This window comes from Tinamus guttatus, unplaced genomic scaffold (genome assembly GCF_059628265.1).
Source record: "Tinamus guttatus ecotype Peru unplaced genomic scaffold, ASM5962826v1 Tinamus_guttatus_pri_ptg000007l, whole genome shotgun sequence".
Classification (NCBI taxonomy): Eukaryota; Metazoa; Chordata; class Aves; order Tinamiformes; family Tinamidae; genus Tinamus; species Tinamus guttatus.
In genome coordinates this window covers 1,982,311-1,998,157 of record NW_028288541.1, presented here as the reverse complement: position 1 = coordinate 1,998,157, position 15,847 = coordinate 1,982,311, and the positions used below count along the sequence as shown (strand labels likewise).

General features: G+C 37.7%; 1 protein-coding gene across 1 annotated transcript; it reads left to right on the top strand.

The window, feature by feature from the left end:
* Positions 1-118: 118 nt before the first annotated feature.
* LOC148596342 (transcription elongation regulator 1) lies at positions 119-14,857 on the top strand (the record flags this gene model as incomplete). The annotated part of the gene is made up of 11 exons (XM_088521701.1): positions 119-185; positions 1,297-1,432; positions 2,423-2,512; positions 3,309-3,427; positions 5,557-5,707; positions 9,975-10,139; positions 10,968-11,150; positions 12,089-12,268; positions 13,223-13,306; positions 13,591-13,691; positions 14,465-14,857. Coding segments are annotated over 11 exons (1,478 nt in total), but the record flags the coding sequence as incomplete, so codon positions are not given.
* Positions 14,858-15,847: the final 990 nt, after the last annotated feature.

Genomic DNA, 15,847 nt, shown 5'->3' with positions numbered 1-15,847 from the left:
TATCCTTCATCAGAATGCATTAATACTATAAGCTGTCTATCCTCTGTTTGGCAGATGTAAGTTACAAACTTGTCATAAAGCTATAATCTGAAATACTAAATCTGAAATCTGTTTACAGTTAGAGAAGAGCATGAATCTGCAGAAGATGCAAATGAAGATGAGCCTATTAAAATTAAAAAGCGCAAGTAAGTTTTGGGATTTCTTTTGTTTTGTTTTCCAATGCTAGGTGGTCTGTGCAAACTGAATTTTCCTTGAAGCAGTGCCTCTACTGTTGCGCTCAGCAGGGTAATAACATGAATGAGATAGCAAACACACTTTTCACTTTTCTGCTATTTTACGTGAGCAGATGAAATATTGTGTATTCCTTTGAGGGGATTGAAAATACTATGTAGTAGAAATAGCATCATTTTTTGAAATCAGAATCAAAATCAGAAATCAAAATAAGTACAGAAGTAGTGTGTTCATCTCAAGGAATTTTTTTCAGTGTGGGTTACCTTACAATTTTTCCTTATGATGCTTATTGTTTGTTCAGTTCTGACAACAAAAATATTGTTAGCAAAAAGCCCAACCATCTAGATTTTTGTATCAATTATTCTGTAAAAGGCTTGAGTTTATTCTGTTATAAAGAATTGTGAATCTTGTTTAGTTCTTTTGGCATATGTTACCTATTGAAAGTGACACACATCACTTCATCGTAAGTCGCTTGAACCAACTCCTTTAAAAAGTAGATTTACTGTTTTGTTAGTTCTTTGTGTCTTCAGGTGTGATTGTCAACTTAGTTGCACTTAGGACTCCAGGAGATTGTGTTTGAGGCTGAGCATGTTTACTGTTAGTAAATGTGCATTAACAAACAAGGCACTTTTTTTCAGAAATGCTTTTATAGAAAAAGTATATTGTGTTCTGGCATTTCGTGCTGTGGTGGTTGCTCTCAATTTGGGCTAACTTCTTAGTCATGGCCTTTTTAGAGGGCCTCATGGTTTTAAGTAGGAAGTAAGACAAGTGAGTGCAAGTAATGTATAAACCATTGTATATCTGGCAAGATATCTGAATACAAACAGAATCCTTGGTTGTCTTTGATTCATATGTTGGCACTGAAGTTATTAAGAATACTTTTAATAGCTGTTTAGCTGTTTCACTTTGAAACTGTTTCTGTGCAAGAAACTTTCCATGACTTGTAAGCCCTCGCTTCTGGATTAATCTAGTACATCCATTCTGTTCTGATGTAGTTCAATTTCTAACCTGCAGGGTAGACGCTTGGCTTCTCAAGTTATATAATGTTTTTTTTTTTTTTTCCAGGAAAGATGATAACAAAGATATTGATTCGGAGAAGGAGGCTGCTATGGAGGCTGAAATTAAAGCTGCTCGAGAGAGAGCCATTGTCCCTCTGGAGGCTCGGATGAAACAGTTCAAGGACATGCTTCTAGAAAGAGGGGTCAGAGACAGAAGTGTGTGTGTGTGTGCGCGCGTGCATGTGAGAGGTTCAGGTAAAGGTCTAGTTCTTGGCTATTTGGAACCTGCACTACTGTATGCAAGGGAAACAATCTCACCCTTCGTCTAATTACTGAATTAATTTTGTAACAAAATCTCATATTTCATAAAAAGTTGCAGTTATAGCATAAATTTGATTTCTAAATAGTTGAAATTAAACAGTATCAAGACAATTTTTTAAAACTTTTTTTTCTTTTTTAATTAATATCTAGTTGGAAGCTGTAGTTGAAAATAAATTGGAACTGGACACATTAACTAATGTCTTTGAAAATGCTGTGATGTGAGAGAAGCAGCAAGCTCCACTGTAGTCCCTACATTCTTATGGGAATATTCTTAAATGGGAGAGTGTTTTTAGTTAGCTATATTTAAAGTCTGCTTGATACGTGCTTTGAATTGGGCTATTAGATTACGCGTCTATATAGTAACTGTGAAAAATTACAGTGGTTCCAGCTACTTGTACAGCTCTTATTTTGGTTCCAAATTAACTGAATTTTAACAGAGCTAGTTTTAATAGAGCTAGTTTAAGACAAATTTGAACACGTTTCAATCCAGAGATTTGTTTCATAGTGGAATTTTTTAAGTTCGGAACATTTGGAAAAGGCACAGAGCAGGTATGGGATATAAGAACACAGAATTTCAAGTCTATCTTCTGATGTAGTGATTTTAAAATGTCACACAGTGGTAGTGATTTTAATGAGAGTCATTAGGTGTGTGTTACTATTCAGAGTTTTTCAGAGCCAATTAGTGTTACAGCTTGGTATGCCAGCTTCCCACTGCTCATCATCTATTAGTGATACAATCTTAAAGACTAAGTTTGTCTTCTTTTTCATCAGATTAAATGTCCTGCACATTTAAAGCAAGACTGCATTACTTCTGTATATGTAAGAAAACTTAATTGTTGATCATAAATCTGACTACTTTTTTTTAATTAAAGGTCTCTGCTTTTTCAACATGGGAGAAAGAGCTACACAAGATAGTCTTTGATCCTCGTTACTTACTTCTCAATCCGAAAGAAAGAAAACAGGTAAAAGAAGTCAAATTAGCTTCCCTTCTAAGCAAAGCTACTACAGGCTTTACCAAAACCTCAGTCCAGTACTTTTTCCTGTTGATCTTCTTAAGTGATTGGTGTCGCAAAGGATTTTTATTGTGATTAGGGTTTGTCCGGAAATGGAAAAACCCAACAAGAAAAGAAATAAGTCGGTCAGTTTTATTTTCATTTTTCTGGCTGTTATAAGATCAGATCATAGTGAAGATTATATGCGTGCAGAGAGATTGCAAAAACTTACTGAAATGGGGAGAATCACCTGTATCCTGAAAATATTAATGTAATAAATAATCTATTTTTTCTTAAAGAAGAAGAATGAATGCTCCTCTCTTTTTAAAAAACATAATTATTAAGCAATTTCTTTTTCATTGTTAAGCAAATTCTTACTCTAGAAATCTTTTTTGTCATATTGCTGTAGTGAAACAGGGAATTTCAGGCATATAAGGAAGTATCTGCTTTCATTAACATATGACCCCTAAAAATGCTAACACGATGTCAATGTGTATAAATAAATAATTCTTTACAAGCCTCAGATTACAGGCGTAGTCTCTTAGTTATGGTATGCCACAACCACAGTATGTTCAGGAGAATGGAGAAATTTGTGTATTGAAATATAAGGAGTTCCCCAATTGTGCTTCCTGCCCTGTCTGTGTCTGTGGTGGGAGAAAAGGAAATAGGAGAAAAAGAAATAAATAGGATTTTTCTTTCCTCTTTCTTAGAGCTTATGTGGCTTCAGGTTTGTATTTTTATATCAAAGTGAGTGGTGTTTCTGTAGGTGTTTGATCAGTATGTGAAAACCAGAGCAGAAGAGGAACGCAAAGAGAAGAAAAACAAAATAATGCAGGCCAAGGAGGATTTCAAGAAAATGATGGAAGAAGCAAAGATTAATCCAAGGTAGGGGCTTCCTTCTCATTCATATACATTGACTTTATTACAACAAGGTCTATTGGATGGTATTAGGTAGATTAAGCAGTTGTTACCTCTTTCAGAATTGCCACAGAAGAGAGAAAAAGTGATCAGATATCATTAAAATCTCCCTTTTCCCTGTTTCTACTTCCCTAAACCATCAAATAATAGAACTTGTTATCTGCATTGTGAGAAAAGTCTCATGTGCCACTGTGGGGTTCTTTAATAATCCTGTTATCTCGTTTCTCCTTAAGAATATTTCTAGTCTGTGAGAAATATGGGGGGGAAGGAGGAAAGGGGGAAGAAAGAAGGGTCCTTTGTAACAAAACATCAGTTTTGGGGCTGAGGGTGCGTTTTCCTGGTTAAAGAGTATGTTAATAACAATTGTTACAGAACGTTCTGGTTGCTTCGATATGCAAATTATTACATGCCTTTGACATCCAGGTGTACATGCAGTGATAACAGCATAGTGATGACAGTAAATTTATTAATATTTTAAATCTTATTGCTAGAATTGTTTGTTTCACAGCTTTCTTGCGTGCGGTCGTGAAGTGCGTTCTGTGTTACGAGAGGAGCTCTAAAGCGTTCTTTTTCAGCATCTTTTGTCTTACCATGTCTGAATTATTTCATGGTGAAATAACAGCTCCTTTCATTTGTTTCAGCTTAAATTTTCAGTGGTTTAGTTGGAAATTTGGTGGAATTCATTATTCTGCTAACCTTTAAATGACTTTGAATCTGTTTAATAAGTTTGTTTAATACACTTGTCTGCTTGTTTGAAGAGATTAGACTTTTCGAGGGTAGTAATTCTGACATATAGTTTAAGAAGAATGGAGGCGTGGAGGTGTTTTAAGAAAAAACAAATCACTGATGAGTTTAACACATTCAGAGGCTAACACTGACTGTTCTGCTGTCTTGCAAGCTGAGGAAACCAAAGGTATCTTCAGTGTGTTATATTGGGACTAATTATTATCAAAATAATGGGGGGAAGAGGTGGGGAGACAAATTCTAGTTGAAAGACTCTCTTGTCTAATCCTATCATTTGTCTTCTGGTTTCAGTGTTTGTCTAAAGATATTGACGTGTTTCTGTGAGTGTCAGACTACTATTTCTAAAATCATCTATCCCAGTCCAACATGCTCAAGAGTTCGTGTTCCACTTTGCTTAAGCAGCTCTTGTTCCTCATGGAGCTGTCCATTCACTTTCTGATCTTTTCAAATAAGCTACCCAATTCTCTTCTTGTTTCAATTTACCCTACAGCAACAGGAGGCTCGATTTTCCAAGTCTGTTTCCATGCTGTGATGAAAACACTCATGTGATTACAACTGTGTCTCTATTCTTTGGGCTGGATTTGCATCAGAGATTGGACAAAGCACAATAGTGGGGAGGGTGAGGGGGGTGTTTTTGGTTTTTGAGGTAAGTGGCAGATCTGTATCTTTTGCATAACTGAGGTTGGAATCTTGTCCAGAAGGTGAGAGGATCTGTCAGGAAAATGCTATAGATATAATAGGTTCAAAGCCTAATGCTGCTGCTTCTGCACATAGTGTTTGAAATATTTTAACTCTTTGTGTTTTAAGATTAGGCAATGCAGTGTTCACTGCAGGAGAAAGTTGTATTCAGCCAGTGTTCTATCTTTGCTAACACCAAAAAGTTGTTTTTTCTTTGTGCACTGTTAGCATGGTTTGGCTGCAAGAGAATGCCTATAAAATTTCAGATTTCACAGCTGTGAAATGAATACCTGAACAGACTGGTGGCTGAACTTCTGGCCCACAAGAAAACTTCTCTACACAGTTGCATTTGTTCATTGCTGCTTCTTGGTTGTATGATAATCTTTTATCCTAAACCAGCGCATTCTGCAGATAGCTATGAAAAAAAACTGTCTCTAGCAATACTTCCTCTATGTCTGCCTCAACCTGACTCTTCCTTGATTGAGCATCTCTATACTGAAAACACAGGGTGGATTTCTTGTTGTTGTTGGGGGTTTTTTTGTTTGTTTTTTTTTGTTTTTCTTCCCCTTGTTCTCTGACACGTATTCCAGCAGAAGCAATGATGATTCTCTGCTGAACCTGCTTCCAAGCAAAAACGGCTCTGCCAAATTAGTTCACTTGCCATTTTGTTGCAGAACTACTTTTAGTGAATTTGCAGCCAAGCATGCTAAAGACTCGAGATTCAAGGCAATTGAAAAGATGAAAGATCGAGAGGCCTTGTTTAATGAGTTTATCACAGCGGCAAGAAAGAAGGAAAAAGAAGATTCGAAGACCAGGGGTGAGAAGGTAAGGTGATTTTAAGTTCCTGCAGTGTGAATGGTGTGAGCTGGAGTGAAGTGGGACAAAGCCAGTGCTTCGTTTCGATATGCCTTTCCTTTCCGTAAATGTTTTGCAATGTAAATACTTCACAGCTCTTTATTTGGTTTTTCTAAACTAATGCTTTTAATTTTGCAGGTATGCTGGACGGCTATCAAACTGTATAGAATTGAAGTTACTTAAACTTGTGATACTGAGTTTACTTAAGTAATCGATTTTAATATAGCCTTTATAAGCAAGCAAGGTTGCATTCTTAATTGGGAAGATAACTGTTTTTTGTTTGCTTTTTTGAAAAAAAGTGATGATATCTTGAAGCATTAAAAGGAAAATGGTACTTGTCCTGTGTGGCTGGAAAACTTGGAACTGACCATTACCTCTCTGTTCTCTCAATGGAGGCAGTGAAACCTCCAAATTCTCTGCTGGCTACTCCATTTAAATTTCAAACAGCTTCCATTGCTTTTCTTTCCACCTAAAAGCTAGCACTTTAGTGACTTTTTAATCTTTCAGTAAACACATCCCATTTATATACTGCTGCTTATTAGAATTAAAGGTCAGCTATTAAAGATTAATGAATTTGAAATGTCATTTGACTGCATTGTCAATAGCAAGGAGCAAGCTTTCACCACCGGCAAGCAGACTGCTATGGAGGGGGCATCAAATAATGTTACTATCAAAGTATGCAGCCATTTACTTAAACATCCCTGTGTGTTGTGCAAATGCAATCATTTTTGACATTTTTAAAGTCTGCAATATTTATTCTATAGTAAAAATATAGTGTAAATTTCACTTACCAAGAATCCTTCCAGACGAGAGATGCTGAGTAGCATGCTAGATTTGGGAGCAACTTGGTTCTGGAGTGAATTCTGCACAATTGTTCTTGAGATCTGTGCTCTGTTCTTCTAACTGGATTCTGCATTCTCAGTTTTGTTTGTTTTTTTAATTTTGGTTTATTGCTGGTAGTTACAATAGATGATTGTGCTTTACGGAGAATTGGTTTGCTTGAAAACTAACTAGATTTTTACATGCTGTTAGGATTACAGATATGGATTTAAAAGCATTCTTGCAGAGTAAATATAGTCTAGTTGAATGTAAATGCTTGTTTGATATTGCATGATTTTTCTAAAGTTGAAAAATTAAGAAAAAATGTTTGTTTGCTTTTAAAATAATGTTTTTTTTTCTCCCAAAGCCTTTTGTAACCATTTTATGTATTCTGTTTTATAACAAGTGGATAGACATTACAGTTATGTGCTGTGCGGCCTGTCAATCAGTTCAGTCTGACAGCTGTCAATCACTGACACGCAAATATTATGGGATTCCCTAGTGAGGAAAGAATTGGTATCTCTGTGTGGTGACTTTAGCCTCCCGCAGTTCCGGTACTTTACATTTTTTTAGTTTTTTTCCTTGTGAAGTGATGAGAGTTGTACCTACAATGTGTTAACTGAAAAAAAAAATCTAAATACTTCTGAAATATTTTCAGTCTTATTTTCTTTTGCTTTAAAAGTATTTAAAACTTAAAAAAAAAAAAGATAAGGCATTTAACTTGAAGCTTTCTCAGTCTGTTTTAAAAATCTAAAATCTTTGCTTAAGGAGGATCAACTTTACAGAAATCTTTAATGTAAGGGTTTTCATGCATTAATCTTGCTTCATTTACACATGACTTCCTGGATGGTGATGGAGCAGCTAGCTTTTCACCTGGTTGCTTTTATTCATTTGGATGTTTTAGCGAGCAAGCAGAGCTCCATACCTGTCACTGGGAGGAGAGCACAGTATGTGTCGATTGATGCTGCGGCTAGCAGGGAACCGGCTACAAGCCGGTAGCTCACACAGTCGCTCACACACTTACCCAAAACGTGGCATTGTGCCGTGTTTTCTGAGTGAACAAAAGCAGCATACGGGGACAAATCCCACCTTCATGTAGTTTTACTACAATTTTTAATTGCAAACACATTTTGTAACCCACTTTGCTGGTTACTGTCATCTATCCTGTGGCAAGACTTTATAATAAAGAAACTTATGTATTATTTTACTTAGTCAGGATACTTGTCATGTTTTTAGCATATACTAAGCTAGTAACATCATAAAACTGTAATCTTAAAAGATTATCCCTTGGCAAGCTGTTTTTGATTGTTTTTTTGGTGTTCTCCCATAGTTTTTATTGGAGATGCTAACTGTAATACTTGTGTTATGTGCAGCGTGGTTGAAAGACCCTTTCAGCTGAAGTTGAACCCACGCTGTAAGAGTGTGAAGGGTCTGGAAGTGGTGTTCGTGTGACGTCAAGGCAGTCACTAGTAGAAGGGCAGATGGCCCCGTGGTGCCCCTGGCAGGGGGACGCTCGCGGCTCCTGAGGGGCCGGCAGCGCTGCTGGCACTGCTGGGAAACGCCTTCCTGCACGTTGTATTCTTCCCTGAGGGATTTGGGGTTCAGCTGCAGCTAGGGTTGAAGTATGTCCAGCAGTGTCGTGCCTCATGCATATTTTTAAATCTTTTTTTTCCATGAAATTTATTTTAAAAGACATCTTGCATATGCACATGTGATTTGCACAGTTTGCGTGTGTACAAGTCTGCTTCTGTTTAAACTTTGAGATACCCTTACTTTATAGACTTCTGTAGTAACACCTGGGAATTATTTGATTTAAATCAAATATTATAATGCCATGGCTTAGAAAGCTTCACATTTCTGATACTGCATGCATGTTTTAAGATATTTTGAAGCAACATTCTTAATCTTAAAATGAGTAAATGGTTTGCTTAGCATTTGTTTTCTTTATTTAAATAAAAGTGTTAGTGCTGTAGTACAGAGTGACTTCTCCACTGATACGGTTACTTTCTAGTCTCTCTTTACTATCTTAATCTTTCTGAGATAGTAAAGAAAAAGGTCTTTAAAGCCTTTTGCAGTTGTGTTTTAAATATTGAAAGGGCTAGAATTATCAGTGGTTAAGCCTGCAGAATGTTGATTCTAATCTTTGCTTCATTCTTAATGAGCTGTAACCAAACACATGGTTTTTAGAGACGCAGGGTGTGACAGTTTGCTGGGAAGCCAGAGTTGGATGGACGTGTCCATCTGTTCTCTTCCTTTAGGAACCTCTGTGCATTAGAGCTGGTTTGGGTTTGGATGTTTTGGTTTTGGTTTGTTTTTTTAACAGATGAGATGAATAGCAAAACTGGCTGCTAAGCAGTCCCCACTAAGTTCTGCTGCCAGCCTGCTGCGAGGAAGGACCTTGATCCTTGGGTCGGGGGGCTTGGGATGCTGTGGAGGCAGCGTGCTCAGCCGTGCCCTTGGTGTCCCCAGGGCCACCGCTGGGTTCCAGCCCCCAGCAAGGGAGGCTGCCTGGCCCCTGGCTGCACGGAGGTGCAACCCGAGTGCCAAACCAGACCTACGCAGCAGGAAGTGCTGGAAACAGAAAGGAAAACTGTAGGACACAAGGTGCTCCCAACAGCAAGGGAGATAACTACCCCAGAGAGAGAGATGCAGTAATGGCACAGTAACTGCTTTGCAGATGCCGAATCTGGGAGTTTGGATGAAAATATCATGATGCTAATTTGAGCTCAAGATCAAAAGCTAGTATAGTTGATCCTCTGCCAGCCCTGTACAGTGCTGCTGTTGTGGGGGGTGTTGGCATGCCATTTGCCACTTTAAAAAGTAGACTAAAAATTTCACTGAACCTTTCCTGTATTTACGTATCCATTTAAATGTGATTATTTAATTACTGTATGTGGATATCTCCTTATTGGTTAGAGCCATCTTCTCAAGGCCTGGCTATTTATTGGCAGACCTGAGTATTTACCTCTGTTTGTTGCATACTCAGAGAATTAATCCGTAAAATTCTCGATCTGTTTAAAATTGTATAGCTGTTGTGAAATTATATAATATAGAATCATTAACTTGTTGCTTTGATATATAAAAGCTCAAAAAAGAAGCTTAAATTAAAGTAAAATAAACTATACTGATGAAGCATTCTGTAAAAAAAAAAAAAAAAAAAAAAGCTCATCTCAGATTTAGCAGATCTTCCTAATGTCTCTGCTTTAGCAAAATTGTCCCAAAGAACAACTGAGTCTTAGACATGCCTATCTCTGAATTCAGAGTTCTAGGATATGTTTTTCTAAGTTGTAATGGTATGTAGTAATATAATTTCCCTCTGTTGGAGGTAAGTTGACTTTTATTTCCTAAAAGTAAACCGCTAGATAGTGAAACCTTTCTCAAGTACTGTTGTTTGTCTCCTGTTGTGTATGTGAAATAGATCAAAATGGACTTCTTTGAACTCCTGGCTAATCACCACCTGGACAGTCAGTCTCGCTGGAGCAAAGTGAAGGACAAAGTAGAGACTGACCCTCGTTACAAAGCAGTGGACAGCTCTTCACAAAGGGAAGACCTTTTCAAACAGTATATTGAAAAAATAGCGAAGGTATGTGTGTGACACTTGGAAATACTACGTTGCACCTTCTGTTGTTTACATCTGCTAATGTACTAACTAACTAGAAGGTAAATGAATAGTGCTCCAGCTCTTTACTGAAGAGAATACCATTCCACACCTATTTATAGATAGATGTGTTGCTGAATGAAAGCTTAATACTTGTGCTATCCCTTGTACTGCTACTGCTGCTGCAGATGTTTGTGGCACACGTGTGCCCATGTATATGTAGGTGTATATGTAGGAGGATTTATCTAGCAAAGCAGGAGAGGTAGGGACCGTTTTATAGCGATTAGCTGGAAAACTTGGGAAAGTACAGACACCAAACTGATTGCCTCCAAGCAGAATGGACATTGCTTTGTTTTGTTGTTCCTTCTGGCGCAAGCTCTTATTGCTGCCTTCCTCTCCCAGTGAATTAATGGTTGAAGTTAAAACTAGGCAACTAAATACTGTAGTAACAGCACTGCCGAATTATTTAGTTTGTCGTTGCACACATGGAATATGCTCCCAGGAATGATTACTCTGTGATCAGCACTGTGACCGAAATTCCCTTTTCCCAGTGTAAGCCCTAAGTGTAAACCCTATCATACTTCTAATACTTTAACACAGCTGTTAAAGCAGGGTGATTTATTTTATCTATATATCTCAAACCACTTTGTAAAGTGGCTGGACTCAAGAGTATTTTGTTCCAAAATGCCCTTAGTGTGATAATGCAGGGTAATATTTTATTTTAATCCTTTAATTTACTAACTGTCCAATGAAAACATGAAAGATGTCATCTTGTTGTTTTTATTGAGAAAATGTTATGTTCTTGTATTTTAGAATTTAGATTCTGAAAAAGAAAAGGAGCTAGAAAGACAAGCTCGCATTGAGGCAAGTTTGCGTGAACGAGAAAGGGAGGTTCAGAAAGCTCGTTCTGAACAAACCAAGGAAATTGATAGAGAACGTGAGCAGCACAAACGGGAAGAAGCTATCCAAAATTTCAAAGCGCTTCTATCTGACATGGTAAGACATGAATAGCTTTCACCTCCTATGAACTTTTCAGTATGTTTTTTAATTGTCGGCTGTATAGGAGCTTTTCAGCATTTGTAGTTAAGTACCTGTTGAAGAAATTGTATCTTTTTTGTCATTGTGAGTTTCCCTGTGATTGAAAGAAAATGCTTTGTTTTCAGGGTCGGTATTCTGCAATGCTGCTACAGAATGTCACTAGTTATGGTAGTGGTTTGGTGGGTTTGTTTTTTTGGGTCCGTTGCAAATTGTGCTGAGCGCTAGGAATTACTTCACTAGTTTAAGCTTTTTCCTTCTTCATTGTGCTCCAGACACAATGTCTTCATCTGCCTCTTTCTGTATTCTGTTTACTCTGTTCCGCTAGTTGAGCTAACCTGTGAGACAGCAGTTGCTGTGTGGTGAATGTCCTATTAAGAGGGCTGGATTAGCAAAATAAGTTTCATTTGCTTATATTGGACCCTTGCCTCCTGGTGCATGTTCCAAGGGGTCAGTCCCAGGTATCAGCACTGAAGTCTTTTGTCTGTACAGGGGCAGGATATAAATGGTTTGTCACTGGTCTCACGGATAGCTAGGAACAGAGGGGTGCTCATTGCTTTAAAACGAAGCTCCCACTGGCTCTTTGTAAATCATTATCCCAAGGGAGGCCTTTCCAGAGGCGGTTAGTATGGTGTGTTATGCATAGCAGAGGAGGGTGCTGGATGTCTTTTTTTGAAAGGGAGAAAGCAAATAACCAGGTCAGTGGGGTATCTCTGTCTGCATTTGAGCAGAGGTAAAGTAATTCTGTCTGTCAATGCTTGTTTAGTAATTTTAGGAAAGCTGCCATAGTCTGTTTGCTTTCTTTCTTTTTTAATTAACATAAAAAGTAAGAATTGCATAAGAATTATTGGGGTCCCACAGAAGAAAGTATTTTTAGAAAACATTTTCTCTTATTTCAGGTGCGTTCTTCAGATGTGTCATGGTCTGATACCAGAAGGACCCTCCGCAAAGATCATCGGTGGGAATCTGGCTCCCTGCTAGAAAGAGAAGAAAAGGAGAAGCTTTTTAATGAACATATTGAAGCACTTACCAAAAAGAAGAGGGAACACTTTAGGCAACTTCTGGATGAAACATCGGCGGTAAGAGCTGCGTATACTCGAACCTCACGTGTTTTGTCAGCCTGCTGGGATTTATCTTCTTTGCATTTCTGTTGCTTAAGCTGAAGAATCTTTTCCTTGGGCCCCTTTACTTGCTTCACTACTACATCATACCAAAATGTGTGCAGGGTGTTTCCTTACCTGTTTATCCTGAGTGTTATTTGTTTGGCATTTACTTTATTCATACTTGAACTTTGGTGATTATTTCTTAAAATCTCCTGCAAAATGTTATATTTCTTTATTTACTAATGACATCTTGCTCTTTCAAATATCCCATATTTTTGTCTTAATAAGTATATTTAAATAATCTTATAAGTCTCTCTCTTGATACTCTCCTATTTCATCTTGGGCTACTGAGTCTGAACTTCTGTTCTATAAATGCTATGGAAAAACTATCACCCCTTCTATGTTGTGGAGTTTTAGTGAGTCTTACTCTTTTTTTAATATTGTTCCCAATTCACTCAGCTTTCTTTAACAATAAGTTTAAGTGCACATTTTTACTGTATTAGTTAAGAGTGCTTAGAATGTGATTGCATTTGTAGTGTAAAAGAACAAAATGATGGGAATGTAACTTCGCAGTAGGTCTTTATAGGTAATTTTGAACAGCATATTTGTGTATATAATTATGTACAAGTCAAAAAAAGAAATTGGAATGATATTTATGAGGATTAGGGTTTGAAAATGCCATCTCAAAAATAAATGAACAAACAAACAAATATAGCAAGGAAAATGTACAATCATCTAATTAAAAACATTTAGGTAGTAGTAGAAATGATTAAAACCCAACACTTCAAAGTTGCTGTATTTTTAACTTGTTTCAATGTGCTTGGGAGATTAAAAAAAGCTTCAGATGTAATGACGTTTACATTTCTATTCTGAGAATCTAATGATTTTCTTGTATTGTTTCTTTTTAACCAATTTTGCTTCTTTTGAAAGATAACTTTAACATCAACATGGAAAGAAGTGAAAAAAATCATTAAAGAAGATCCAAGGTGCATTAAATTTTCTTCCAGTGACAGGGTAAGAGTTTTGTATTATGGTTACTTAACTGTTCATCTTATGCAGGATACAGTGGAGAAAAAAAAAAAAAAAAAAAAAAAAGGTTAGTGGTTTCTGAAGCAGTCTCTGCTTTAGGCAAACAAATACCATTTATGAAGTCTTTTTTTCATATTAAAAAGAAAAAAAAGTGAAAAACACAATTTACAAGTAATTACTGTTTATATTCACTGTGCTCAGTTGCATGAGATATTTAATCTGTAGCCTTTTCAGGTGTTCTGTATTTTAAGCTTGTCTTTTTCTTTCAGAAAAAACAAAGGGAATTTGAGGAGTACATTAGAGACAAATACATTACTGCCAAAGCTGACTTCCGGACACTATTGAAAGAGACCAAATTTATAACATACAGGTGTGTAGCATAATGTTAACGAAGGCTTTTTATTGCATTTTCCATGTAAATGGCAACAAACTTTTCCTGTCTTAACGCATTTTGGTGTCAGCATTACATTTTTTTTTAATGTGTCATAACATGTCCAAAAAAAATGCAGTGGATAGAGGTCTCTCTGCTTTATTTTGACATTTTTGCTCAAGCTACAATGAAAATCTAACACAATTGTCTTAGTTTCGTAGTCATATTTAGTGTATTCTGAAGTGTCAGGCATTAAACTAATCCCGCAGCAAGCTTGGACCAGTTTTGCGTTTATGTGGGTCCTTGCTTTAGACTTGAGAGGGATTGATACAGAGGTGAGGCCTCCATTTCAGGAGTTGAGAGTGGACAGCAAAGGAATATTGGCCATCTGTAAATAAAAAATAATAATAATAAAAAAAACTATGATAAAAATAATTGGTTAGGTTTCTGTGGGAGAGTTTCACTAAAAGAGTGTTTTACGTGCAGGCAGATAATGATTAATTAATTAACGAAGAGTAGCAGCAAACATCATTTCCTGTGCCTAGAGAGTGTTTTTGATGTGCTGGTGCTGACCTAAAGGGACATCTTCCTGGCGGAGGAGGTGTCCTTGGCTCTGCACTTTTCCTCTGCTTTGTTTTCCCATTGATTCTGGGCTAGGGCGAGAGCAGCCCCTGTGAGCACGTGCCAGCCACCCTGCCAAGAGCTGCATCCCGGTGCCTTCCCTGCGTTTTCCTGGTTAACTGTCAGACAGTAATTCTTATACTTGCTTTCAGATCCAAAAAGTTGATCCAGGAGTCAGATCAGCATCTGAAGGATGTAGAGAAGATTTTGCAGAATGACAAGCGGTACCTGGTACTCGACTGCGTACCAGAGGAGAGGCGCAAACTGATCGTGTCCTACGTGGATGACCTGGACCGTCGAGGTCCACCTCCACCTCCCACAGCTTCAGAGCCCACGAGACGAACAACAAAATAATTACAAAATACCCTTTAAGGCAAGGGTATCTGTTAATTCAAAAGAGCTTGCATGAGCCATCTGTCAGGTTTATACATATACATTACCGTGAATATATTGCAAAACCATCTGAGGAGCAGAGGAAGAAGCAGCATTTGTGAACATGAAATGGTCTCTGTAAAGGGAGAGTATCAAAGATATTTATGATTTTCGTTGTGGGATTTGACTGACAAAAAATAATCCCCGTGCGTGGGCCACGTCTCGTAAGTTCAGCTCTCGAGCGCGGGAGTCTGGGCGCGAGGCGCAGGGGTCGTCCCGCAGCGCCGCACGTGCGAGGGCACCACGATGCGCTTGTGGTTTGAGCTCCCCGGGGGCCCCTGCCGAGGACCTGAAATCTGTCTCGGAGCTTAAATTATTGATTACTGAAGACCATGTTGTGGAAACCCAAGTCCCGATTCTCTTTCCTGCTTTCCTAGTCCTGCTTTCACCTTTGTAAATGGAGCTAAATCCATTAAAGTCAGTTACAGCTATGTGGGAAGAGAATTAGGACTACAGAGACCAAATGAAATTTGTTCACAGATCTGCTTTGTTCCCTGCCCTATTCCATGAATTAGAAATGAAATCAGGTTGCTCTGCCCAGGTGAAGATTTGTCTAATAATTTTTACTCGAAGTTGGAAACACTTGGTAAATAACAGTGGTTACCAAAACAGAACAGGACGGTTGTATAAACACATTTTTATTTACGATAAAGTGATCTTTACATACTTCTGGATTAGACTATGGATTTCCCTTCTGGGCAATTCTTGTAAACTATACTCCTGTTTTGAATGTTGAACTTGTGTTTCTAAAGTTTAATTTTGAAATGTTGGGATTGTTCAGTTTATGTATTTGAACTACAATAAACAAACCCTTTTTATATATGGATTGTACAGGCCTAATACTAGTTTTTGTTAAATTTTCTTAGCCGTTAATTTAAGAGTAAAGCAAACAAAACCTAGGCCATATCCCACCTAAGGCCCACCTAAATTTGGGACTGTTTGGCAAAACAGTGCTTGTGATGCTGTGTAACAGCAAATTCTGTGTCAGCAGCAGCATTTGGATCAGTATGGGTGCAGGTGGCTGCTAAACTTGCAAATCACATTTCACCATTTTCTACTTCAGTTATTCAGCCTTGTTAAGTGAGATTGTACGGGCATCTGCG